Source organism: Morone saxatilis, unplaced genomic scaffold, assembly GCF_004916995.1.
Source record: "Morone saxatilis isolate NCDOM2014 unplaced genomic scaffold, NCSU_SB_2.0 Contig2, whole genome shotgun sequence".
In the NCBI taxonomy this organism is placed as follows: domain Eukaryota; kingdom Metazoa; phylum Chordata; class Actinopteri; family Moronidae; genus Morone; species Morone saxatilis.
In genome coordinates, this window is record NW_023339762.1 from 17538161 (window position 1) to 17565818 (window position 27658).

The window sequence follows — 27658 nt, forward strand, 5'->3', positions numbered from 1 at the left end:
AGTAATTCCCTCCTCCTGCTTCAACTAAACGGCTACAAAGAGTTTTAAACAAAGATGTATCACAATGTGCAGTGCTATTAAACCAGATGAGATTTTTTTCAAACCGTTGTATGTTTTTTCTTCTGTTCTGTGCTGTTCAACATGCACGGTACACTTGACATAAACATGATTAACCTGCAGAGGGAGACAATCCAAAGGATAATGAAATAACATCCTCATATGAATGCTTTTATGACTCTACATTACTTTTATGATATGATTGTTGCTTTTTGCTTGTGCAGTACATTGTTACCAGTTCCTTAGGTTGTAACATATGTACCCACTGCAACATCTTACAGTACAAATTATACTTATAAAAGCTGAGTAAGTACACTGATTATGGTGTTGGAGCACAGCCTAGAGCGAGAGAAATGCCAAGATAAATGTTTTGGCATCATAATTCATAGAAAGGTCTTTCTGCAGCATCACAGCCAAAGTGGCAGAACAGGTCAAACTCACAACAAGAATACGATCAAATACTTTGTGTTACAGAAGAATTAGGAAATAGGCTTTCATCACAACTGACATTTTGACTTGTGATACTAGGAAAAGCCCCAGTATTATTAATAATTATAGTAATAATAATTATGTTAATGGCTCAGTTTCATTTAAGTCTCCTAGTGCGACATCACAGTGTGACTGGAAGCCAGCATGCACAATACCAGGGCCCTGAAACTGAAGCAATTACATTAAATTCAGGCATTATTAATTTTATTATTTGCTCCAACTGTGACATGTCAAAATGTCTAGAGTGAAAACAACCCATTATAGTTTTAGTTTTCAATTATTTATCTGTTATATCTAATGTGATTCTTAGTTTATCTTACACAGGAAATCAGCAGTAAAGCATCACCCATCCTTTCTAATTTAATTGTAGTGTGTTGTCGCACTTCATAACATTTTCTTCTGTCTTTGATAAAGAAAAGAAATGCACAACTATTTTGTCCACCCCTGTACATAGGATGGAATAATAGGAGTTTATTCATCTATGTTAATACAGCTACTGTTAATAAAGAATAAAAAATACATAGGATGTTATATCGATTTGAATCGTCACATAATATGCATTCTTTACATTGCTACATGATGTACTTTCTCCTTATAACGTTATATAATATAACGTTACTGTCAATGGTAAAAACATAAAATGGGGCTTGCAGGCAGTTATAACGTTAACTTGGTTCGTGGTTGGTGTCCGTTGAAACCGTTTACAAGTTTCTGACAAACGTATCACAGGTTACAACTGTGTCTGTAGTCGGGGGGTTAGAGTCCCTGCCGCCTGTTTTAGCTCAATGCCACTGTTGTTTTGCTCTCCGCTTGTGTCTACGTCAAAAGTGTCCCACCCAGGTCATCTGTCAGCTAGATATTTACCGGTAGCCCTGGAGGTGAAAACCTCCGTGATGGAGCGACAGACCTTGCGGGCTCACACACACACACACACACACAAACACACACAGAGAGACCACAGAGGCGAATGAGTGGCTGGGGATGTTGGAGTGACAGAGAGCAGCGCAGGCTTACCTGCCCACACACAGGTGTAGGCTACTCGTCATCTGCTCAGGGGTGGGGGGTGGGGGGTGCTGTCGCCACCAGGTAGGGTTTTTTACAGGTACGACCAAGCATCGTCCGGGTGCTACCAGACATCCTGAATCCTTTCCTCCCGGGACCATTGAGATGCACCGTTAACGTTTCGGCGGGACTTCCTTTCGGACTCTGAGATGACCTTAAAGTGGACAGTGAAACGATTTCTTCTTATGTCGTTTTCAATCTCCCACTTGCTGTTACTTGAGGGTGAGTCTTACAGTTACAGTTTTACATCCCCAAAATGTTATAATAGTCTTGTAATGAAGTTTGCTACACTGCATGTTAAAAGTGAGTAACCCATCTTTCTGTTTATAACATCTGTCAGAGATAGTTTGCTTTTATAAAAATCATAAAGTTCTACAAAACTGCTCTCCCTCACTGCTCCTTTATATTGTTGTGTCCTGACATGGCATCCAACTTAATGTGAATTACTAAAAAGTTTCTGATACCGAACTACATTATTATTATACATTATTATAAGATGATCTCATAGCTGAGAACTGTTTAACAATTTAATATTAATTGTATAACTTTGTGTTTAGGAGCTCAGAGCCGACTTTCAGTGGCAGAAGGAAGACTACAGAGGTACGTTGAAGGAAGAAAATGTAATAAATTATTTTCTGTCAGTAATAATCTGGTTAACATAGAAGTATTATATTATTATGTAGAAAAAAAACAATCATCCCTGTGATTTTTCTCAGGTAATTCTCATACAATGTAATAGGCCAACTTTCTGTTTCTATCACTAGAGTGTGTGACAGAGATAGCATGTGTGTGTGTGTGTGTGTGTGTGTGCACTTGTGTGTCTGTGAGGGTTTAGTAAAGAGTAGTTTGGAGTCTGAATTCAAGTGGTGTAAAGTGCACTTAAGTCTCCCCTCTGACTGTTTCTTCCCACTAATGTGCATGTTTGTGTGTGTGCAGAAGGGCTAATGCACTTCGGAGGAAACGGGATCTCCTCGGGGAGGAGGTTGGTACACTACACCTAAGAGAACCAGAGGAGGTCAGGGCACCCACATGCGCACAACACGCTAACCGGCACAAAGCTGTCTTTGTAAAGAATGAGACACACTCACTAACACATACACTTTCTCCCACTCAACCTGACGCAACTTTCGACTTATAGCAGCAGGTACACTATAACGGTACAACACTGTGTCACTGAGCCTGAGAATTGTCCGAGGAACTGCCCTAAGTGTTTATTGTTTATTGTTTTCCAAGACATACAGGCCGCTGCTGTCAGAGGGTACTCTGTCACGCAGTATTTTACACAACTACACAGCCAGAGATGCCTCTTCAGGTAAATACGCTACTTATGAGACCCTAAATGCCTTCAAAGTAGCTTAAAACTATCATTACCCTTACAGACTCGGGTAAGTGAACTTGAGTTTGTCCGTTTCTACTCTTTCCCAGAATATTGCGGCTGCCTCAATGGTGGCTGGTGTCAGGAGGGCGGTGTGTGTGACTGTGCTCAGTTCCAGGCACTTGGAGACCGCTGCCAGATCAGTGAGTAATACACACTCACACCTACATGTCTTGCTTTGGTGTCAGCTCAGATTTGTGATAATCTCATTCACATGGCGAACCTTATTGTCGATTGACATTCCCGGCATGCAACGGAGTAGCTTGTTAGCATGCATACAACTTTTTTAATAACAGTGTACGGTTACACGCTCGGTTATACAGGAATGAGTGTGTGTATGATATTATTTGTGTGTGCACATCAGACTCTTTCATCATTCAACAAATGTTAATTACTGTACCTGCACACGGCAGTATTAATTATCAGATTTCCCCAGATCTCTCTATCTCTTTGCCTCTCTATCACTTTTTTTAATACAAATCCACCATCGTTCAATCAATCTACCCACCCACACACACACACATATATATACTTTACTCCGTACAGCAGCAGATATAAACTCACTTGCACTAAGGTAATAGGGTAAGGGCTGAGTGATGGAGGTTCTGGTTTCTATATTCTGAACAGACTCCTTATACAGTATATCAGGAGATCTGAGGTCACATTTATTGTAAAGACATTTTTCATTTCAACGAACTAATTTAGTGTTGACACACGTGTTGGAACCAAAATAGTTCCTGAGGGAAAGAGAAATAGTTCCTGAGGGACCTGAACTCAATTGAGGCTTGAAATTAAATTCTGAAATAGACTATTTAAAAAAAATCTAAATCAAGTAAACAAAGATAGTATGAAAGTGGGCCACAACAAGATTTCTCAAAAAAAAGTTTATATATATATATAAGCTTACAGTAATTAAAGATAAATTATCAAGCTTCCTAGCTGTAATGAATATTTTGAAGATCAGTGAAAAAGAGCGGATGCCACACAACAGATGTTATATAAAATATTTAATACGTTTGGGAAATTTTGTGAATTGAAACATGGGTAAACAATTTAATTTACAAAATACCGTTTTGGATTTCCATCAGCATGGCAAGCTACTCACTGATAAAATAAGAAGCTATTGGGGTGGTAAGTCACCTGGTACCAAGGCTGAGTCCTTGCATGGGTTCAAATCCAGCCCAGAAAAAACACATTAGAAGATATGACTCACTGTCACCAGCCCACATCGCCCTCAGATTTTGAGGAGGGTCAGCATCTAGTTGGCATAGCCAGCTTTGGGGAATTCCTGTAACAAAGGGCTTTTTAGAAAATTCAGGTATTCATTTTCCACTGATAAGTTCAATGAAATAAAAGATGATGAAAGATATAAAGATTATAAAAACAGATAGGATGTATTACTTGCCCTCTCAGTTTAGTAAAGTGTCCATTTCTGCTGAAATTATTACTATTATTTTTTTTTTAATTAATTAAACCACATGAAACCGATCCACTTCATCATTACTAGAATCTTGTCCGAGTGAATTGCTCATTTTCCTCTCAGTACCTAACCAGGGCCAGGATAGAGACGGCATCTGCAGGTCGTGGGGTCAGCACCACTACGAAACATTTGATGGAATCTATTTCTACTTCCCCGGTACCTGCTCTTACATTCTTGCCCAGGACTGCCACTCAGCAACGCCACAGTACACGGTGTGGGTAAGAGCACACAGATTGAAATTACTCACTGAAATATTTAACCAGTATTTAACCTTTGTGTATACAGGTTAGTTGGCTTTTTTACTATAACACCATGCGTACAGTCACACTTAAATACAGTGGTATTTAACCACTTAAACAAAAATACTTTAAGGAACAGGAGTTCGATTTGGGTTATATAACTGTAGGTTGCATGACAATTAAGCTGTAAATATAATTTCCCTTTGGTTGTTTTAAATTGTTTGTGTTTGACATACAGTATGTTTCTCTTGACCTATTAAATAACTTTAAAGAAATTTGCGAACAGAAGATTTGCGTGTTTGAGGTCTCTTAGGTATCTAATGTGGAATTTAAAACACATTTTAAGAGGCAGATTTTTGTAGATTTTATTTAAAGGATAATTTTTGTATATTTGTAAGTATGTGTTTTTGGTTCTTCAGTAAGAACGAATAAGCTTGGGGCTGAAAGTCAGACAGTTTTAAGAGACGGATTTACAGACTGATGGTTTTTGGTCTTTTTCGGCCATAACAAAAATAAAGAATTTCGCCAGCCTTATCCTTTAAACTGACCAATAATGGTAATAGCATTCAACAACTTTTGTAACATTGTTTTTAATTGTGATAAAGTTACTTTAAAGTGTTTCTAACTCTGTCTGTCTCTTGCATCCTCTTCATACATTGTTGGATAATCATAGCTTAAGTAAATTGAGATGTTCACTGACCACAACAACCATTTGTGGCTTCAGGTGGCAGCATCATTACCAGACAAGTGACTGTGGTGTTTAAAATGCTAGTTTAGGTTATAGACTGCGGCTAATCCTTATTAATAAACGTCCATGCTTTTCCATTCTATGATACTTTCTTAATTGTCATCCATCATATTTCTTGTTTTCTCAGGTCCACAACAGCAGAGTGTGTGACGGGAGTGTGTATTCATGCCCGAGAGCCCTCAGTCTGTTCTTCCCAGATGAGGAGGAGATCCACATCTCTGGATATCAGGTCCACCAGGGAGGCCGCAGGTGTGTGTGTGTAAAAAAAAGACAGATCAATTTTGAGTGTTCAATATAAAAATCAATGTTCAATACTGTTTTAACTGTCTCTGTCAGGTTGAGTCTGCCTCAGACTGTCGGCGGTGTGTTTATTGAGCGACTGGCTGATTACCTGCTCGTGAAGAGTGTGTTTGGCTTCTCTTTGGCCTGGGATGGAGGCTCGGGTGTCTACCTGAAGATGAGCGAGGAGCACCAGGGGGCCCCCTGTGGCCTGTGTGGGAACTTCAACCACCTTGCTGGCGATGACCTCACCACAGCCCGTGGTAAGACCGGCCTGACCGGCCCCTCATCCTCTTATCCCTTCTCTCAGCACCCACTCACCTCAATTATTATTATTATACACTCAACACTGATTCTGGACAATTATAGTAGCGGTGGGACCTGGAGAGAGCAGAGTGGAAGGATACGAGAGAACTGATAGTTTGGGTTTGAATGGCTGGAAGGAGCAAGAGTCCTTCCTCAGATGACCAGTAATATGAACTGTGGTTCCCTACTTGTCTGAGCAGAGAGCTGTCCAGTAGAGTGAGGATGGGCTCAGAGAAAGAGAGTAAACAAGTGGAAAGGCTCTGGCTATAGAGTTGCTATGGACACTATTTAGGCTATTTATATCAGACTTCTGTCATGTGTTAAAGTGTGTTTGATGACAACATAGAAACAGAAGTCTACATGTTTGAACAGTACATCAACTGTATACTATCTTTACCCTGTGTATCAATCAAGAGCAATTAATCAATCAAGGTCATTTATTTGTCATTATATATTAACACAGGGTTGCACAATGACATTTTTTTTAGCCTCTTCATGCTACACATGCATACAACATATATACAGATATTTAAATTTAGAATAGAATACTTTTTTATGTTTCTTATGGGTTGTGTGCTGGGTGTACATACATACTGTGTATGTGTTGGCTGTGTTTTAGGCATTCGGACAGATGAGCCTGCAGTGTTTGCTAACAGCTGGGCAGTGGACCTGCCACATGAGAGAGCCTGTCCCTCAGTAGATCTCGACTTCAATGGGCCCTGCCAGTCTGAGTCAGACATGGATGTAAGAATGAGAAATATTCTATCTACTCAGTGTTACTTTTCGCATACGTGGGCTGAACATTGACAGTGCAATGCACACACTGCAAAGGATGCAATGTAATTACGTCCACCACAGTACACCCTAATAATATTTTTACTACTTGTTATTAAATAAAACTAGCAAAGTTAGCTTTTTCATGATTAAATTGAGACAGAAAAACTAGAATCTCTATTGGAAACTCAACCAGAACAGTCCTTGTGTGTTAAATGACTGTTTTGCTTTGCTGTACCTCTCTGTTATTGTGCCCCTTAAATTTATACCACCTATTGTGAATGTGTGCAGGATGCCATCGAGAAATGCAGTGCACTTCTCTTCTTCCCATTTCTGTCTTGTCATGAAAACATTGACCCAAATCCCTTTGTGGCCAGCTGTGTGTCTGACCTTTGTGTGTAAGTCAAAACACCTGTGTTGTATTGAATACATTTAACTTTTAATTCACTTCACTTTTTCTTGTTATTAGTGCAAGCCCAGTTACAGCAGAGACCTTTTTTTTTCCTCCTTTCTTTTAAGATCTGATGACGAGGAAACGTTTTGTCGAGCCTTGGTTGAGTATACCCGAGCCTGCTCACATGTCGGATATCCAGTAAGAGAGTGGAGAGACAGCTTCCCTTCTTGTAGTAAGTTACCACTGCAGCTCCACATTATCACTGAAACAGATTAGTTTATTCCATACATGACATGTCCCACTAATCATGTACATTTTTATGAGGTCAACATTTATTCCATGCTCATGTTCTGTGACCTGCCTTTGTGTGAAACTCGTGTTTTTGTTTCTATGTAGATGATGGCTGTGAGGAGAGTTTTGTCTATAGAGACTGTATCAGTTGCTGCCCACCCACCTGCACATTTGAGAAAGAGTGTCTAGGAACCAACCTACATTGTTTGGATGGCTGCTACTGCCCTGATGGTCTGATTGTCTTCTCAATTTCTGTTAAATCATGTTTAGTTGATTAGCCTCTAAACTTATTCTAAACTTTGCAAACCTCTTCTCCTGATCTCCTCAGGTCTTATCCTACAAAATGGAACATGCATCGCTGTTTCTCAGTGTCCATGTGTCTACCATGGTACATCATATGTACAAGGACATGTGCTTCAACAAGGCTGTAGTGTTTGGTGAGTGTGGACGTAATTACTAGTGAGCATATGCGGTAGTTTTGCCACTGTGCTGTTAATCTACTTTACGTTCTTTTTCAGTGTGTGTATGGGAGGAGTGTGGAACTGCACTGAGAACAACTGCACAGGTGAATTTACGATTTCAGAACAATTAGTTACTAAAAGGTTGAACCGTTTAATTCAGATTATTACTGAACCTCTTCTCTCTTCTTAGTGGAGTGTTCGGTGGTAGGTGATGTGTTTGTGACGACATTTGACGGTAGGATGTTTCTCCAGCCGGGGGCATGTCAGTACGTCTTGGCAAAGAGCCGCAGCAGCAGCAGATTCACTGTCACACTGCAGTATACTACCTGTGCAGAGGTAGTGTGCATAATTACTTGCATATACACATGCCCACACACTAATTAACACTGCAGTGTTCTTTTTAAATAGATGTAACCCGTCCTTCTGTATGGTCTGCGTGTCTACAGCAGCAGGTGTGTATTCAGTCAGTGACAGTGGTGTTGGATGAAGATGTGAGTCGTCAGATCACTTTAACCAGAGAGGGGGAGGTGATAATTGGTGTCAACCCGGCGCCTGTTCTGCCCTATGTTGATGGTAATCACAAAAGACCTTTGATACACAGCAGATTTAGATTACATATCAATTGCAGACACACTGAAATAATTTATATTTAATACAATAATGTACTAAAATAAAAACATATCATTTTTATAGTGATTTCATATTTCATTCTCATTGATTTTGATGTTTCTTTTGGGGTATATAGATGCAGTGGAGGTGCGGAAGCTGACCTCTGTGTTTACACAGTTGAAGGCAGGAATTGGTCTAAAACTGCATTATGATGGTCGAGGAGGGCGGGTCTATCTGCAGCTGCACAGCCACTGGCATGGACAGACACTGGGTCTTTGTGGAACCTTTAATGGAAATCTACGGGATGACTTCCTGTGAGAAAACACTTCCCACTTATAGATCAATGTTGAGAATGTTGCTGTACCTGACTATGTTTGTGTGTGTGTAGGTCTCCAGCAGGTATGATAGAGGGCACTCCTCAGCTACATGCCAGTGCTTGGAAGGTTTCATCTGCTTGTATCGCTCCAGTCAACCTGCCCATTGTAGACCCATGTGAGATGAATCAGCACAATGGTAATAAAGGCTTCTTTTTTTGGATGTGCTTATTATTTTTTGGAACATAATTTAATATTAGGAAAATGGAAAAGGTGAAGGGAGGCCTGAAATCAAGCTACTGCCTCACATAAGGAAGATAAGCTTCTTGGACTTAAATCCGGACATCCTAAATAGTGTTGATTCCCGTGTGGCACTGTCCATTGTATGAGTTTTAGTTGCAGGGTATCTTAGTTTGTTCAGACTTGATTTTCAAACGTATTAAACAGGGTTGTGTGTGTATATGTTCTAGTATTCTATGCATCCCAGTGTGAGGTGCTTTTGGGGAGTGTGTTTGCCCCGTGTCATGGATACATCAGTCCAAACATCTACCAGCAGCAGTGCCGCTACCAGGCTTGTCGTTGCGGGAGCAGCTGTTTGTGCACAGCACTGGCTCACTACGCTTACCTCTGTGCCAAACACGGAGTCAACATTGATTTCAGATCACAAGTCTCTGAATGCGGTGAGTGTTTCGCTTTTTGGGTTGCTTTTATCCATACTGTGTTGTGGTAAAATAGATTAAAATGTATGCCCCAAAATGGTTACAGATTAAAACTGTGCTATATGTATGGATTGGCTACTTGTGTTTCAATTAAAACTTTTTTTCAGACTCAGGGTCCAGATAATATAAGACATTACATACACTAAATTACATACAAAAGCACAATAAAAGTTCACAATCATGTTTGTTTCAGAATCAGAAAAACTTGTTGTCCATCACATGGCGATGGGAATTGAGAAATTGAATTGTCTTGAATTGGGTTACAGTATATAAAATGTGTGTGTGTGTATACTGTACACAGGAGTGGTATGTCTTGGAGGCATGCTGTACAACTCTTGTGTGTCATCTTGCGGCCGGTCCTGTCGTGCTCTGTCTAGCATTGAGACGTGTAGTCCTGACGACTGCGCCGAGGGGTGCGGCTGTTCAGAAGGCAGTTACCATGACGATGTGCGCCAGCGCTGTGTGCAACTGTAAGACTTCCCCACCTCATCTACCAGCCTAACAATGGTCATCAATTGCTATTTGGCAGAAACACACACACAAAGGAAAACACACACCAACAAAGAAAGCATCACTAGTTAAAGTAATTAAAATAATGTCATAAATTTCTCCTCAGGTCTCAGTGTCACTGTTACTCCATGGGTGGTGTTTCACAGCCAGGGGAGGTGACCTTCAGTGCCTCTGGCCCCTGGTGAGTCACAGCTGCCCTTGACCTGAACTGAAAAGTAAAAACCCACTTTGGCTGCTTTCCTAACTGCACACAGTGTGACATCCTTACACACACAGTCTGATACATCTGAGAAAGCAATAAAAGCTTGAGTGGTTGTCAAATGAGACGTAAAGCACTTAAACTAACCTTGTGTTTGATAACATTACTCTCTTTCCCAAACACTCACCCCTTTTTCTTTGCCTTCCTGTCTCCTCCATCAGCCTGTGCAGAAATGGGAAGATGGAGTGTGTGCCAGAGGAAAAAGGTAACCTCTCCACACTCCCCCCTCCCTTAAGTTCCTGCTCTCGTTCATTCCAGCAACAAAGTGCCGTTTCAGGCTGTGTCCCTCTTGCTGAAATCAAGAGCCTTATGTCTGTGGCTGTAGCTTGTTTCCCATGACTAGCTGTTGCGGTTGATTTTTAAGGCGACTGGGGCATTGATTTTCTTGAGTGTGTGTGTGTCTGTGTCTGTGTCTGTGTGTGTGTGCATTGTAGAGCCAGATAGTGTAGAGGTCGGGGAGTGTCCAGAGGGGAAAGTGTACCACAGCTGCAACGAGCAGAGAGGAGGAATGGCCTGTGCACCAACCTGCCGTAACCTGATGTTGAACCTCACCTGCCCTCCCAACACACCCTGCATCCCTGGCTGTGTCTGCCCTCCTGGGTAAAATAGCTTTAACCTTAAATAACCTTTGGCCTTCCAGTGTTGTATATTTGTGATTTTAAGACCATAAAAATCATTTTCCCAAACTACATGGGAAATATACTATACGTTTTTGAGTTCTACCTTCCAGGGAGTCACTTCGTATGGTCTCAAAATGTACTTGTAGATTCTGTAAAGAATGCTTAGGATTACTGCTCCATTAGAGTTTCTTGTCTTTGCCTAAATTACCATGGTATGATCATGTAATTTATAAATTAGCAAAAAAGCAACAAATCTAGGAAGCAAATTGTTAATTATAATGTATTAGCAAAATCAGGTCTCTGTTAGTGGATTTTCATACTGTAATTTAAACATCTAATACCAGTGGCTGCCTGGAAGTTAGTGTTAGTCAGTAGTCATGTGTAATTAATGGGGAAAATCATAGAGTATAGTCTTTTGAAGGTGTATTTATTCCAAAAAAACTTACAGAGCATGTACAGTAGCGTATGCTTTTGTCAATTAAAAGTCTTCATTATGGGCATTTTTTTTCCGAAACGTATAATTACCAAGTGTATCTAGCATCCACACTTATGGTTACATATAGCTTTTACTCACAGAAGTGGTAAATTCACTTCCTGCAATATGTGTTTGACGTCAGGTCTTTGTATGTTCTGTACCTCCTACTTGAGTTATGTTTGATCTGTGAAGGCTGGTGCTGCACCATGGGGAGTGTTACTATCCAGAGAACTGCCCCTGTGCCTGGCTGGGCCTTGAATATCTGCCTGGAGAAACTGTGGAAACACCATGCTACAAATGGTATAAACTTTTACTGTTCTCCTTTTTCTAAACTGAATTTAGTGCAATTTTCTATCTAGGATTAGAACTTAATTCTCACTAAATGTATCTCAGAACATAAAATTATATCATTCATAGTATGTTTTCCATGTGTGGCATGAAATAAAAAAAAATTCCAACTCTGTTTTCTCTCTCTCATGTACATCGACCTGTCCATCTCCTCCCTACAGTGTGTGTCACCGTGGCTATTTTAACTGCAGTTACTCACCATGTCCAGCTGTGTGTACTGTCTACAGTGACAGACACTACCATACCTTTGATGGCCTTGAATATGACTACCACTCTGACTGTCAGGTCTACCTACTTAAAGTGAGTTTTATTTTGTTGTTGTTGCTGTTAGTACTGCTGGTATACACATTTAACAGTTATATGTGCAAATAAAGGCGTAAAATTGACATAACTGACAAATTCATGGATTCGGTTTAGGCAGTGAAAGGATAATCAGGTGGTGTCAAAGTGTTTGTGCTAGACTGTGTCAGAGAAGTGTGAGTGAGAGATGGAGAAGCAAAGGAGAAGCATCCTTCACATTTCCTGTCTGATTTGGATCTGGGAAAGAAGATCCAAGCTCATTTCTAATCTTGGAAGAGAGAGGGGTTTTTAATTAGAGCAGATTAAGGTGTGTGAGTGTGTGTATGTGTGTGTGTGAGTGTGCGTGTGAGTGTGTGTGTGTGTGTGTGTGTGTGTCTCTGCTGGTGGGTTTGCACCGTGGTAATGCTAGCAGACGTTGTGCAAAGCTGTAGCAACACAAAGGGACCAGTGTTCACTTCAAACCCCAGGGCTCCTGCGCTCCCAGGGATATAGAATTAGAATTAGCAGAACAGACATGCCAATTCAGACCCAACAGACTGCCGGCCACCGTGCAGACTTGAAAAGAATGGGGAAGCAGGTCAGAGCTGTGTCTTAATAGCCTAGAGTTGCTTCCTCTTCTTGTCACCTCTTATGTATCCAAAATGATACCATTTCCTCAACAGGTAAGATCAAATTTCAAGTTAGAATCTGCCATGAGGCATTCAGATATACTAATTTCTGCCTGCTGTGGCTATAGTAAAGGGGAAATTGTGAACAAACTAATGAAACAATTGTGAAAACATAGATGAGAGGAGATGACGAGACTTCCTTCCCTCATGAGAGTAATATTTTGTCTTCCCTTCTCAACAGAGTGCGGGAGAAACCGAGGTGTCCATTGTTGCCCAAAACAAGGACTGCTATGAGAGCGGCATTGTGTGCATGAAAATACTGGTCATTCACGTGGGACTTACCAAGATCTACTTCACCGACAACTCTGGCAACCCTGTACAGATTATACACACACAGTCACACTCTCTATTTACCAATCAAGCTGTGTACCTGTGTCTCTTTTCCTCTCAAAAAATGAAAATTAAATATGTCAGTAAGCCAGTGATTCCTGCTAATACCTACTTTGTTACTTTGTTTGTCCCGTCTTAGAGTCCGTCCACTGTTGTAGGTCGAGGGTCAGAGTTTGAGCTTTGGAAAGCAGGCTACTACACTGCGGTCCACTTTTCCAATCAGGATCTGACCATCCTCTGGGACCGCAAGACAACTGTACACATCAGAGCTGGACCTCAGTGGAAGGTCTAGACTAGTAGTACATTTTGTAAATGAAGAAGTGTCCTCGCATACACTGTTTGATGTAGCCTGTTATTATGAAAGGAATCCGAAAACATGACTCTGCTTTTTTCCTCTAGGGCATTCTCAGTGGGCTATGTGGAAATTTTGACAGTGTGACAGTGAATGATATGACCACCTCCAGCCACATGGAAGTCAATAATGCACAGACCTTTGGAGATAGCTGGGCCCTGGGACAGGTTTGAGTCAGCTCAGCCCCTCTCCTCCATGAATTCTCCTTTACCCTCTTTCCTCTTCTGTCTTTGTCTATCCCCCACTCACTCACTCACTCTTTAACTCTCTTTTACTCCTGTAATTTATGTGTTCTTATCTCCCCTGAGTCCACTGTGATATTTAAGAGTAATCAGACACTCAATCACCCTGTGTGTGTGTTTTGTGTGTTTTAGTGTGAAAGTGACTATGTAGTTGAGCGACCGTGTGAAGGGGACTTAGGCAGACAGCCGTACGCCAAGAGGGAGTGTGCTCTCCTCTACAGTGATGTCTTTGCACCCTGTCACAACGTGGTGAGTGTCATTGAACTGACACACACACCCACACACACAAACGTCCGTATAGAGTGAATGCAGCTGTAGAAAGGTTATCTTGCTTGCAACAGGGGAGAAGGGGTTGGTGAGGGGTTATGGGAACAACTCCTAACTGATCCCAGCGAATACAGTGTCCCTTAGAGATAAATACCAAATACCTTACCAGATGCTACGCTACACACAAGCACAGACACGCACCTACATGTTTCATTACAGTATAGTATTTCTCTATGTGCCCAGCAGATGGAGCCATGTATATATGTATATATATGTATATATGCACATCTACCTGTCCTGTGTGTAACCTTTAAAGCATTAAAATATTGGTACAACACATTGGATTTGTTTTAAGTGTAGTGAGAATATCATGGCCTTGTACATTCAGAGTGGCAGAGAGGAAACTGCACTGATCTGGCTCTTTGTCAGACAGAGTCTTTTTACTGAGTTGTACCAAGGTCCATACAGACAATGTAAACAATCATTCTCATAGAGCTTACACTTGAAGCCAAATCTCTTGAAGCAGAGTTATAGCAGAAAGTAGCAGAGCTGACATTCAAAAGATAACACGAAAGCAAATAACGACCTACAAAATAAATAAACATCCTGCTATGAAAATAATAGATAAAATACAAAACAGAAAAACGAAAAAAAAGAGTGCTGGGGCGTGCCTTCATTGTACTCAAATTAATTTTCAAAAACAAACATTTTCAAGAAGAAAGAAAGTAAAAAGAAAACCAAAAAAAGGACAAAAATTCACATAAAACAAATGGATGGTTGTACAAGTGTAATGTAAACAATCCAACTTTCCCATCTTTTCAAAAACTTGTCCTTTTGCAGTCTAATATAAAGTGATTCTTTACATATTAAATGTATCATAAATAAAGCCCCTGTAAGTTTGGTTGTGCCATCCCTTAAACCTTAGTTTAGAGTCATAAGCACACCATCCTAGAACTTTTGTAGTATCTTTTTATTTATTTATTTTTATTTATTTTGTATAAAAGACAGACAGCTTATTAGATGTACCTAGTATTATGAATCTACATGCATGATTCTTGCAATCTTAGGTTGTATCGATAGGGTTAAATGTACTTATTGTTAATCGCTTTGGATAAAAGTGACAGCAAAATAAATGTAATGTAATGTAATATAGAAGGTTTGAATTATAAGGTCAAGGTTAGATGACACATTCAGAGTTTGTCGTCTTTTGTTCAGACAAGAGAAGGGACTATGGTGTTCACTCTAGCTGTTGAGATTTCTTTTCCAAGTAGAAGTAAGGAAAGTACGACTTAATAACACCAGTGAACTTCACACTTTTTTCTCCATATCCTATTTGGAGAGAAACGCACCCATCCAAGGAGGTCAGATAAAATCTAGTTCTGCATTTGCTCTCCTGAAACTTGGCTTCCTTGAGAAAAAACACTGTGGTTATATATAAATATATATATATATATGTTCTTAATAATATTATATGTGGTATGTTATATATGTTATGTATACTCTGGAGTCTGTAACGAAAGTAATTTCCCCTGGGATTATTTAAAGTATTTCTGATTTTGATTCTGATTCTGGTTCAATTGCAGAATGCAAGTGTCCTTGCTCTCTAAAGACACAGTCGGTTTGTTTGCCTTGTTCTATAATCAGCATGAAATGGACAGCGTTGGATGCCAAGGTCTTTACTCAAACCCAGAGAAAAGGGGAATTTATGGTGTAACAAAACATGCGTACTGTACTTCAGAACATAATTTAGACATCCTGTTGTGTATGTATTTTTATTGGCAGCTGTTTAAAATAAAATTTGTTTTGAGAATATGATAGGATTCAATTAACTTGTATAACACTGCCCACATATCGCAGATTTATTTTTTTCATTGTTGATGAACTTGTTGCTCCACTAAGGATGCAGAGCACTATTACCACTAATAATACAGATTAAAGTAAAGGGATAAGGAGCGCTGTTTATGGGTATTACAATAGCCAGTGTCCTCGTCTTTGGACAGACCAACTCATTGCCGATGATGCATTTTGTCTGTCTGTCATAGAGCTCATCTGATCCCTTTTGCACCAGAGGTTGACCCACATTCCTTTGTCCTAATATCTCATCACTCCTTCCCTGTTTGAATTATTGAAAACTAGTCACCCTCTAAACAAGACCTCCCCTAGTTTCCCCCAGTGAGATTTGCCCTGGTTCACTTTCTGATTGTGTGTACATGCTGTGTGTACCCTCCAGGTGGATGTGGCCTGGTTCTATAGGAACTGCCTGACTGACACTTGCAATTGTAACCGTGGGGGAGACTGTGAGTGTCTCTGTACGTCCATCGCTGCATACGCACACAAATGCTGTCAGCAGGGAGTCACGATACACTGGAGATCACCCTCTGTCTGTCGTGAGTACACACACACAGACACGCACACACGTACACATAGTACGTTTTTCTGCTCTGTCTTGGTCAGGGATGTGACCGAATCTATGAATCAGCCAAAATTCTGCAATGTTTCCTCTGAGTTACATAAAACCTCACAGCTACTGAAATGCTTAATCATTTCTGAACTTCTCTCTTTCAGCCTATGATTGTGAATACTATAATCAAGGTATGTATGAGTAAGAGTTAGACGTTTTGAGAGCTATTTGTTGATGGGCATTTCACCCACCCTGCTAGCATCTCATCACATTAATTTCTTCTTCCCCACAGAGCTAGGCGATGGTCCATTTTCCCTGGTGAGTGCTGTTTATAATGACACCATGTTTGGAGTGAATCGCACTAGCAGCTCAGTGTTTCCTCTGGGGAGAGAGAGACCAGGGCAGTTGCCTGCCCCAGGCCTACTGTTCAACTTCATGATCACAGCAGGCCTGCAGAAAGAAAGAACATCACGTGAGCATCCACATTCATGTAATTACACGATACCACTCTTTATTTTTTGGGCAAATTAACCTCCAGTCACTTTTTTTCCCAGGTGTCCCTGTGGTGTCACTGGAATCTGCGGAGAGACCAAACTATTTCCTTGTTGTGTCAGGGCGCAGCCGTCTTAAGATGGAGCGCTGGAGTCGAGAGGCAGAGTTTAGTCGCAGGGCAACCTTTATCCAGCACCATGGACTGTTTCTGCCGGGTCACACTTCATTTGAACTTGTCGGCCAGCCTGGAACCTTTCTGACACTGACACGCACTGCTGCACGAGCTCAGAAATACGACACATCAGAGGGTTTCAAAGGCAGCAGCAGCTTCATACTGGAGGGTCAGAAATACACGCATGTATCCAGCACAGATACACATATGCATTTACATATACACAAAAATGAACTAATCAGGTGTTTTTCCCCTGGCAGAGAGCAGTTTTGTGATACCTTACCGTATGATGTGTGAGTGGCGCTACCAGGCCTGTTTGAGCCCTTGTGTCCACTCGTGCAGTGACCCTGATGCCACACGCTGCCAGTTCCTGCCTCCGTAAGAGGCTTGGCTCATTAAAAGCACTAATTTTACAACCAACCCTATATATGCTCAGTTCAGGTGCTGAAATAGTTTCTGTATGTTGCAGTGTGGAGGGATGCTTCCCACGTTGTCCCAAGAATATGGTTCTTGATGAAGTCACTAGAAGATGTGTCTACACAGAGGACTGTGAGTACAACGGATGTCTTTAAAATGTGATTAATAAGTTGTGGTTTTCTTATGCAATACATAATAACTTATAGATTACATTTTTTGACCAACACAAAATAAGTACTTACAATCTCCACTAGGTGTATCCCTTCCTCCGACTCCAACGCCATTTGCGTATGTGACAAGGTCCAACAGAACTACTACAGTACCACCAACAACTTCAACTACAACCACAACAACCACTACGACTACTACTACTACCACAAGGCCTACAACCACAACCAGAGCTACTACCACAACCACCACCACAACCAGCGCAACTACTACCTCCTCCACTACTGTCAGGCCCACAACAACTACAACCACCACTACAACTCCCACTACTCCCAGTACAACATTAGCCACTGAGCGTGTCACCACTCCACTTACCCCGTCTCCAACTACTCCTGCTCCTCCCACCACTATTGTTTCCACCACTCTTACTCCCTCAACCCCACCAGAGACAACCACTCTTAGCACAACTGAAATGACCCCCACTCAAACTACGGTAACCACAGAGGTCACTACAACAGTCACCACAGCAACACCCTCCGTTGCATCCACTGAGGCTACTACAGTCTCCTCAACTTCCTCTCCTCCATCACCTACTACTCTTGCTTCGACCAGCACGCCCTCCACTCCTACCACCACCACCGTTACCACACCGCCAACACCCGCAGTAACTACCACCCCACCTCCTCCAACCACCACCTCCACACAGCCACCACCCACCACAGCCATCACAACTCCCCCTACCTCCATCACGTCTGTCCCTGAGACCCCCGAAACCATGACCACTCCTCAACCTACACCTGCAGATACAACCATCACCATAGAGACCACCACCCCAACAGACACCTCAACAGTGACAACTACAGCACCGCTTCCTACAACCATCGAGCCCACTACCGAGCGGGTAACCACAGAAATAATCACAAGCCCAGAAACCTCTCCTATAACACAGGAAGCAACAACCACACAACCTTTCCTCTTGCCCACTACTCCCTGCACAGTAAGTGTTGCTGTTGTAGTTAAATCTCAGTACAAACACTGTTCTTAAACACAGACAGCTTTAAGATAAATGTGTGTGTATTTTAACTTGATACATTTGGACAGTTATGCTAAGTTTACAATTAAATGTATTACTTATATGAATGGATTTACTTACAGCGGTTTAAAGTGTTTATTTCAGGATCTACAGGCATTTTTCACTGCAGATATTCTGCCTTATAATAGTAGGACAACCAGAGTTGCAGGGGAAATATTAGTTAAGTAAATAAATGGTTTGTTATTAAACAATCACATTGTAAAATGTTATAATAATCAATATGCATATTATTGTTACGTCTATGAGTCCAGAATCAGTATCTCTATATACAGGGAGACACAAATAATAATTGGTGGATATGGAGAATGGAAAAAAAAGATAAATGCTGTGACATGTAAAATGTTTGTTTGTCTCCACAGCCTCCGTACTCCTTCCGTATTGATGAGTGTGCTGAGCTGATCTGTTTCAATGGAGAACTGCTGCTTCATAACTCCTCTCTACACTGTCGCTACAACACCACCCAGCCCCAGTGTAGTCTGTTGGGCCTGCCCATTCTCATCAACACAGACCCCTGCTGTCCGCAGTGGCAGTGCCCCTGTAAGTTTGGTTGTTTAAAAATCTGTTTTTCCTAATGATTCAGGGAGAGGCAGGCTGGTGATTAGAATGAATTGTTTATACAATAATCAGTGTTTGATTTTACTGATACAAGTTGCTTTTTCCAGGTCGATGCACTATGATGTCAGACCTGCGCGTTATCACATTTGATGGCAACAACGTGGCCTTGTATGACAATGGCTCCTACATCTTGGTTAACCTGCCCAGAGAGACTATTATTGGCACTGTGGAGAAATGTCCGACCAGCCAGGTAATGAATAAATTAACTATGAACTGTAAATACTGTAATATTAGGTGTATCCTAAGAAACAATAATTGTAAAATGTTTTGTTTTCTTTGTAGAGCGTAAACTCCATCAGACGAACTGTGAGTACACAGTCTTGTCTTCCCTATTATTCCCTACAATTATGTTTGCATCATAACCAAAAGTGTTTATTAAGTCAATAAATCAGCTCTTGTATCATGACACTTTCTAATTCTAATCACTCCCGTACAGAGTCCTACAGGTGGAACATCTGGTCTGTGTTTTAAGAAGCTGAACATCACTACCTCCTCCTACAGAATCATTATCAACCGACTGGATCGCAAGGTGAATCTCTTTACTTGACTGACTGCCAAGAGTTCAACTTATCCCATGTAAATAACTTGGTTCTCGTGTGCCTGTTTATCCATCTGCCTCTAGGTGACAGTAAACTACAGACCTGTTAGACTTCCATTCTCCCGTCACTCTCTTTATGTGGAAGACACAGGCAGCATGTACCTGATCCACACACCTGGTGGGGTCAGCATACAGTGGTATCACAGCACGGGAATCATGGTACTGCAGTACATTACTCCTTATAATGCATCTGTACCCACTCGAGGCCTGTGTGGTGAGTCCACACAAACACGCATACACACACACACACACACACACACACACACACACCAGCTTTGACCACATCAGCACCAGCCTCATTTATCTAAGTGCCAACTATCAGCACCTAAAGGCTTAGTGTCTAAACAGCAGCATCACTTTGACTTGAGTCATTATAGGATATGACAATTTGAGATGTTGAGTGCCATTTGGTTTATTTGGGCAGTTTCACACACACATTATCGCACATTACTTTCACACTTATACTGCTCATTGACAATACAGCCATATAACTCACATACACACCTACACCAAACATCTGTCTCTCCCATTATGCCAGGTTGTTGTGATGGGAACCCAGAGGATGACCTGAAGCTGCCCAATGGCACAGTGGTCAGAGAGGTGGGAGACATGATGCTCTTCCTGCAGGCTTGGAGAGTCCAAACCACAGATGAAACCGAACACACACGTAGGGTTGGAGACAACTGCACCACTGGGGACTGCTCCACCTGTCTCTCCATGCTCCGACAGAGAGCCTTCACACCATGCCACAGCAAGGTATCTGTGGTATTCACACAGCAGGACTTCAACTTGGGCCTTCCACATTTTTCACAACTAGTTGTCTCTAATTTGTGTCACTGTAAATTGAATATCTTGATTATCTAACTGTTGGTCAGATAAAATAAGCTGTTTGACATCATCTCAGTAGTAAACCATTAATTGTGCAATCTAAAAAAAAAAAACTACAGATTAATTGATAATAAAAATAATCATTAGTTGAAGTACTACTTGACATTGGCCTGATTATGTGTCTGTAGGTCACTCCGGAGCAGTTCTGTGACATCATGTGGGCAGGAGACCTGCACTACAAAGATCACCAGTGTGACTTTCTGGCAGCATACGTGGCGGTCTGCTACACACATCAAGTCTGCATCAGCTGGAGACGACACAACTTCTGCCGTAAGGAGACAAAGAAATAACACGCGTATGCAGATGTACTCAGTCATGTTTCTCATTTGTTCATGCATTGCTAAGTGCCTGTCATCCTGTAGCATTGCGGTGTCCCCCTGGTAAGGAGTATCAGCCATGTGTGAGCACCTGCACCAGCCGCACCTGTCTGAACAGAGAGTACTACGAGGAGACCACCTGCTCCTTTATAAGAGAGGAGTGTGTGTGCCGCAGTGGAACCATCCTGCACCGCGCTGACTCCTCTTACTGTGTAACTGAGGATCGCTGCGGTGAGTGACAGAGTAATTACATTGCCTTTGTGATGAAAAACGCACTGTCAGACAGTCTTAATAAGTTTTGGACTGTGCTTTATATTACTTTAGACGCGCATACAGCAGTATCGTCTATATTAACTTCGCTCTGATGTATCCAGTGTGCACAGATAATGAGGGCAACCCCCGAGCCCCAGGCGAGGTGTGGAATGGCTCTGCTCGCAGCTGCTGTCTGTACAAGTGTATGGAGAACGGCTCTGTGGTGGCTGTCGAGCCAGATTGCAATGCTGTCCCTACACCGCTGTGCGAGAGGGAGGGAGAGTATGTTCTGGATGTGATGGAAGAAGGAGCCTGCTGTCCAAAGAAAATCTGTGGTGGGTTTAAAATAACAATCCTATGGAGATTGCATTTGTGTGATGATGGTTTAATCTTTTCCCCTAGTCCTGCCATTAAGTCTCATTTATAGAAATATTAAATTGCTGGTGGTGATTGACACATTCTATCCAGTATCCCCAAATACCTCTAATTTCAGAGACCAAAAATCTAAACATTTTAGTAAACATAAGACCCATGAAATTATCTTTCCTCTTTTTGCTCCTTCACTACTTGTCAGAGTGCAACATGACCATCTGTGACAGCGAAGCTCCACCATGCGATAATGGGAACAGGCTAGTGATCGGTTACAGCGCTCTGTCCTGCTGCCCAGAGTACAGATGTGGTGAGAATATTTCATTTCTCCACTCTCTCCTGTAAATTTTTTTGACATGTTGTAAATTCTTTGTTCAAGGTGATGTTTGGCCTGAACTTTTATTTCCACTAAAAACACTTTGGTCTGGTCTTTCTCAGAGTGTGACCCCATGGCATGCACTCCTGTGTCTACCCCCAACTGTCGGGAAGATCAGTTCTTAGTAGAGGTCAGGGGTGAAAGATCCTGCTGCTACAGCTACCTGTGTGGTAAGTTTTAATTCACAAGTCAGTCTAAAACTGAAATTGGAAGTCTTTGGTGTGAGGTTGTCCATCTGCTGTGTCTGCTTCATCTTTGACACCTCCATCAATTACAGCAACAAAATTGAATTTGTTGTTTGTGTTTTCTGTCTGAGCAGTGTGTGAGTCATGCATTGAACCCATTCCAACGTGTTCACATGGTGAGATTCTGGCTGTGGATCTTAACACCACCAACAGCTGCTGTCCACAGTACCATTGTGGTAAGTGTGAGTGGGAGAGTGTGTGTATGTGTGTTTTTCTGTCTGTGTCTTCAAAGTCATGTTTATACTTTCTCCCATGTGTCTCAGTGTGTGATGTCAACCTGTGCCCTGAATCATCAGTGAGCTGTGCACCTGGTCTCTCTTTGGTTCAAACTTCTGTCCCTGGGCATTGCTGCCCACAGCACCACTGCGGTACACACTCAAAACTACTGACATACATTCATTCACATGCATAAACACACACCTACACACATATATCCTATTTTTTTTCTGGTGTGTGTCGAGTTGACGATTGGAACAAGTTGTAATGCCTGTCACGTACTTGCATAAACTTCATGCCACCTCTCTCTTTAACTTTCTCCCTTTCACTCCCAGAATGCCAATGTGAGGACAGCTCTCTTCCCATCTGTCAGGTGGTAAGTCAGCAAAAAGCTGCATCACAAGTCACTGTCTAATCAGGTTTTTGCCAGAAGGAAGAAAGAGTGGGCAAATTCAGTTAAGTCAGCACTGTGTTTTCTCTCAGGGGGAGTTGCTGGTCGAGGTTCCAGACAGCAGCACCAACTGTGGCTGTCCTCAGCATACATGCCGTATGTGTAACGCAATGATGGAAACTCACAGACACGTAGACCTGACACTAGTGTGACAATAGACATCCTGTAGACATTTCTGCCACTGATTCCTACTAATCAGATATCTAAGCTCCATCCATATTTACCATGAGAAAAACTTTTATTTGTAATTTACAGTATAATGAATGTGTGTGTGTGTGTGTGTGTGTGTGTGTGTGTGTGTGTATAGAGAAGGCAGAGGTGTGTCTTTTCCAAGGGGTAACGGTGCTGGGCCCAGGTCAGTCTCTTGTTCAGTACCTTGAAGGAGAGCTGTGTTACACTGTCCACTGCCTGCATCAGAGAGATCCAGACACTGGCTATTACGCCATGGAAATTTCCTCTGTCAACTGTTCCCAAAAATGTGGATCGGTATGTATCCAACACATTTAACACATTTTGATAAGTCATATAGTCAGTGAGAGAAGCAGAGAAGCATTTTTCCAGATTTCATCTCTTCAGTTCTAGCTTTTACACCATGCTTCATCCTTCACTTCTGCATTCTCCTCATCTTTTTAGCACCAGGTGTACGTACAATCCACAGACCCTCAGGTGTGCTGCGGCTCCTGTAAAAATGTCTCCTGTACTTTCACCAACGAAAACGGGACAGCAGAGCTTTTTGCTGTAAGAACAAACACATCCACATGTGCTCAGTGACCCCCCTTTTTTTGAACAGTACTGATTGTGCTTGTGTGTGTGCAGGCAGGGAGTTCCTGGGTGGAGAACTGTACACGTTACGACTGTATGGAAACAACAGTGGGAGCGGTGATACTCGCCTCTGGGGTGGTTTGCCCACCTTTCAATGACACAGAGTGTGTTCAGGTCAGGACCTCTAAATGGACTACTGTATATATCTGAATTTACGGTTCAGATATATACAGTACAGTAACAAACATTTATTAAGTAATTATTAAGTCTAATAATTACAGTAATATGTCATGTCCTTAGTGTTTTGTTGTTGTATGGATGCATAGATCAGGAACTTTTAAGTTTTTAGACAAAGACAATTCTAGGTTTTATCTGCCAAATAAAAACATTTGATTGATGCACTCATAATATGTATTAATATGTTAGTTTGGAAGCTTGGATTTGTTTGAATGTTTTCTCTTGTTTTCTCTTCCTGTTCTCGTTCTTGCAGAATGGTGGTGTAGTTCAGAGCTATGTGGATGGTTGCTGCAGGACATGTGAGTCTCCAAATTTATTAGGTGCTTGTGGTAATGCTTTGAGCTGTCAATCGGCGGGGTGAGCGCCTTGTTGCCTGGCAGTGGATGGGCTTATTGGCTGTATGGTTGGGGGTGTGGCCTGTTGTAGAGGGTGGAGATAAAGCCTGTTGTTGGCCTATCATTACATTTCCCACAATCCCTGGCTTTCCCAGTTTGTCCCCAAATGTTCTGTTGACATATTCAGGAGCCAGCACAGCTCAGACAGAAGTAACATTTGGTGGAAAACTCAAGTAAATAATAATAAAAATGTAATAGAATGATATACTCAACATTAAATCCATCATTACTCATTACTATGTGAATACATAACTTACTAAACTTGTGCTTTCAAGACGATGACCTGTGAACTGTGAACTGTTCTTCCTGTCTTCTTAAAAAAATATATTGAGTAAGAAGATACTCCCAAGTTGTGTGGATTTAACATGCAGTGGTGACATTTTGTCTTTTTGGGGATTTGGCATTGCAGCCTCGCCCGCTTGCCTGCTTTAGCAGTGACCTTGCAGTTTGGCCAATCAGGGTGCTCCATGGTGAGCGTTTCACCAATGAGGATGCAAGATGTTTCAGGGGTTAGAGTTTGCCCTGCTGAGCTTCTCTTTGTAGTAGATCAAATGGCTGAGTTCCTTTGCTGGCTGCCCGGAGTGACCCAAAAAAAAAAGAAGTGAAATCCATGTGCATGCCAGCTGCACTGATTCCATCCTCTGTGTGTTTGTGTGTGACGCTGAACTGTGTTTTCTGAACCAAACGTAACCTTGTGTGTGTTCTCATGACGTTCTTTGAACCGGATGGCTGCGGTCCCGACGATGCTCCCAGGTTCTGGAGTGGGTGTTTTACCATTTACCGTTAATCCCGTAACCCCCACTGGTAGTACTAACTGTGACACAGGTACCACCATCTTGCACTGTTCCCACTTACAATAATTCTTTGGCATCCTGGCACACAATAGCTTATTCACGTGCACTTTAAAGCTTTGTGTGAATGTGTGCGGTGCAAGCCTATTTTGGTGTTTGAGTGTTGTGTCTTTTCATTTTCTTCCTCTCACTGGTTAATCCCCAAAACACAACATAAACAACATCTAACCTTGCATAAATATCTAGTGCAAAATCATCCATCAGACAATATTCTGTATTAAATATTTTAGGAAATCAAAGTGTTAATGCCAGAATAAGCTGCAGTATTACACATCGATTAAAAAAAAGCTGGAGATCATCTACTCTTTTCATTACATTCCAGCCTCACACCGAATCCTTTTGACCAGCTTTGATTGGCTTAAAAGTAAGGTTAAGTTTAGGTCAGTAGCCAATAGGAGAGCCGAATCTCTGCTGTGAGGACTGTGCCCCCCATCACCCAACTGTCAATCAAAGCAAGCTCCTACTGCTAGGCAACAAAGAGCCCTGCTCAATAGGCCTTTCAGGATTGTATGAGTGGCAGGTCTCTGCGGTAAAATGATCAAATAGTGTGTTTGTGTGTGTGAGCATAATGTTTACCAGTGTATGTATGCACGTTTCTTTGTGTATGTTTGTTCTTGCATCTTCACATTTTCTGCCGTTAAAAGGTATGTTGTGTTAGTGATTTGTTTATGTGTGCACTGTGTCTGGAGTTACTTCTGAGGGTTACTCTGTGTATGCATCTTACTTCTGTGTGAACATGTGTGTAGGTAAAGAGGATGGTAAGACATGCAAACGTGTGGCCATTCGGACTACGATTAGAAAAGACGACTGCAGGAGCAATGCACCGGTGAGAGAAGAGAAACATAAAATGAGGATTCTGAGTTGGCTGAAATAAAACTATAAACATTATTTTAAAAATCTACAATTGTCTCCTCCTGTCACCATCCTGTCTCCCTCCTCTTACAGGTCACTGTCTATTCTTGTGATGGGAAATGTCCGTCTGCCACCATATTCAACTTTAACATTAACAGTCACGCCCGGTTCTGTAAGTGCTGCCGTGAGAGTGGACTACAAACCCGCTCCGTCACACTCTACTGCTCTCGCAATGCCACAGTTGTGGAGTATAACTTCCAAGAGCCTCTGGACTGTTCCTGCCAGTGGAACTAAAAACATGGTCCAGGCTGAAAAATGAATGAGAGCATAATCAATGAAGAATGTATGAATAGAGGGATACGTGAGGGGAGGAATCATATTTTTACAGTACTGATGAACAAGCATAAAAACCAGCCATGTTTCATTTTGTTTGTTACTATAGTTCAACTTTACAACACTGACCTTGAGTCATAGTTGTAACTAAAAGATATTGAAAAAAGCAAGTGCAAGTGAGAGATGGTTTTCATATAGTTTTGTGTACACATTAGTCTTTAATTTCTTGCTGTCCCCACCCAGTCAGCCTTCTAGAGCTTTCAAGTGGTAGCACAAGCCATTAGCCTCTTATCTACTGTATATTAACAATTGGTATCATGTTGACACAGCACTTGTTGCATTTTTTATATATCTGCTGTTGGGTTAAAAATGCTGTATATGCATTTTGGTTTGTCTTAGGAGATCAATTTAGCCTTTGTATAAATGAAAGTGTTGTGCGATGCTTTGTTTCCTTAGAAAAGTTTACTGAGTTTCAAAAATGTTATCTTTGCTCTCTTTGTAGTTTATTATTTTGAAGTAAAGTAGGTGAATAAAAGATTTAATAGTGTATTTGTCTGAATTATTGCAAGACTTGTGAGCTCCAGTGCGTGCTTTTCACACATCCTTCCAGTGTCTTGTTAGCAAACCTTTATTACACACACATACTCATCCTGATTCAGCACTTGTAGTGCTGACATGTGTTTGTGTTTCACCTCTGAGCGGTTATTGCTGTGTGGGAGTCACCTCTTTATAACAGAGCCCCTCAGTGGACTCAACCCTCTGTCTGTCAATCATTTTTCTCCCTTTCACATTCCTGTCATTCCACACGGGCCAGTACTTCCACCACGCCCAAGCCAAACCACTGCAGTGTTATGAACAATTTGCAGCATATGCTTATTTTAGAAGTTTAAGAAACTCATGAAAACAAAATCTTAGACCTGTCTGCTGTGACTGACTGACTGACTCCTCCAGAGGATTGAAGCTGGTGGCTTTGAGCACATCTCCATTTCCCACCGCATGTCTTATCCCTCTCCTTTTTCTCTCAGTATGCTCCACATCCCCAGCCTCCCCACCTCCCTTCTCCTCAGGCAGCCCAGCTCTGGAGTGACCATGTGCCTGTGGTTGCCATGGTAAGCTGTTCTTATCCCAACAAAGAACCAGAACAAATTGAGTTGGACTCATACATGCACAATCTCTCTCTCTCTCTCTCT

At 41.7% G+C, this 27658-nt stretch overlaps 1 protein-coding gene across 1 annotated transcript; it reads left to right on the forward strand.

The window, feature by feature from the left end:
- The first annotated feature begins 1643 nt into the window (after positions 1-1643).
- Positions 1644-26954, forward strand: otogl (otogelin-like). The gene is made up of 57 exons (XM_035665246.1): positions 1644-1830; positions 2166-2208; positions 2545-2623; positions 2842-2920; positions 3034-3126; positions 4527-4681; positions 5578-5699; positions 5787-5992; positions 6655-6779; positions 7101-7207; positions 7329-7435; positions 7600-7725; positions 7823-7931; positions 8013-8059; positions 8146-8291; positions 8402-8528; positions 8701-8878; positions 8953-9077; positions 9349-9558; positions 9899-10067; positions 10214-10288; positions 10528-10571; positions 10801-10966; positions 11654-11761; positions 11971-12109; positions 12959-13093; positions 13247-13393; positions 13507-13626; positions 13834-13950; positions 16199-16355; positions 16534-16560; positions 16662-16841; positions 16924-17202; positions 17294-17411; positions 17503-17582; positions 17705-18615; positions 19071-19248; positions 19374-19516; positions 19609-19632; positions 19763-19855; positions 19949-20138; positions 20463-20680; positions 20941-21082; positions 21175-21360; positions 21504-21716; positions 21956-22060; positions 22189-22296; positions 22446-22547; positions 22635-22739; positions 22923-22963; positions 23071-23134; positions 23346-23524; positions 23672-23776; positions 23855-23974; positions 24291-24336; positions 26030-26109; positions 26229-26954. The coding sequence occupies exons 1-57, from the start codon at positions 1758-1760 to the stop codon at positions 26427-26429; spliced, it is 7872 nt and encodes a 2623-aa protein (XP_035521139.1). The 5' UTR covers positions 1644-1757; the 3' UTR covers positions 26430-26954.
- The last annotated feature ends 704 nt before the right edge of the window (positions 26955-27658 follow it).

Excerpts from the sequence above, each read along its gene's own strand:
- otogl (XM_035665246.1), top strand. The coding sequence starts at position 1,758 with ATGACCTTAAAGTGGACAGTGAAACGATTTCTTCTTATGTCGTTTTCA. Across the intron at positions 1,831-2,165 it reads CCACTTGCTGTTACTTGAGG|GAGCTCAGAGCCGACTTTCA; the intron begins GTGAGTCTTACA and ends CTTTGTGTTTAG. Across the intron at positions 8,879-8,952 it reads AATCTACGGGATGACTTCCT|GTCTCCAGCAGGTATGATAG; the intron begins GTGAGAAAACAC and ends GTGTGTGTGTAG.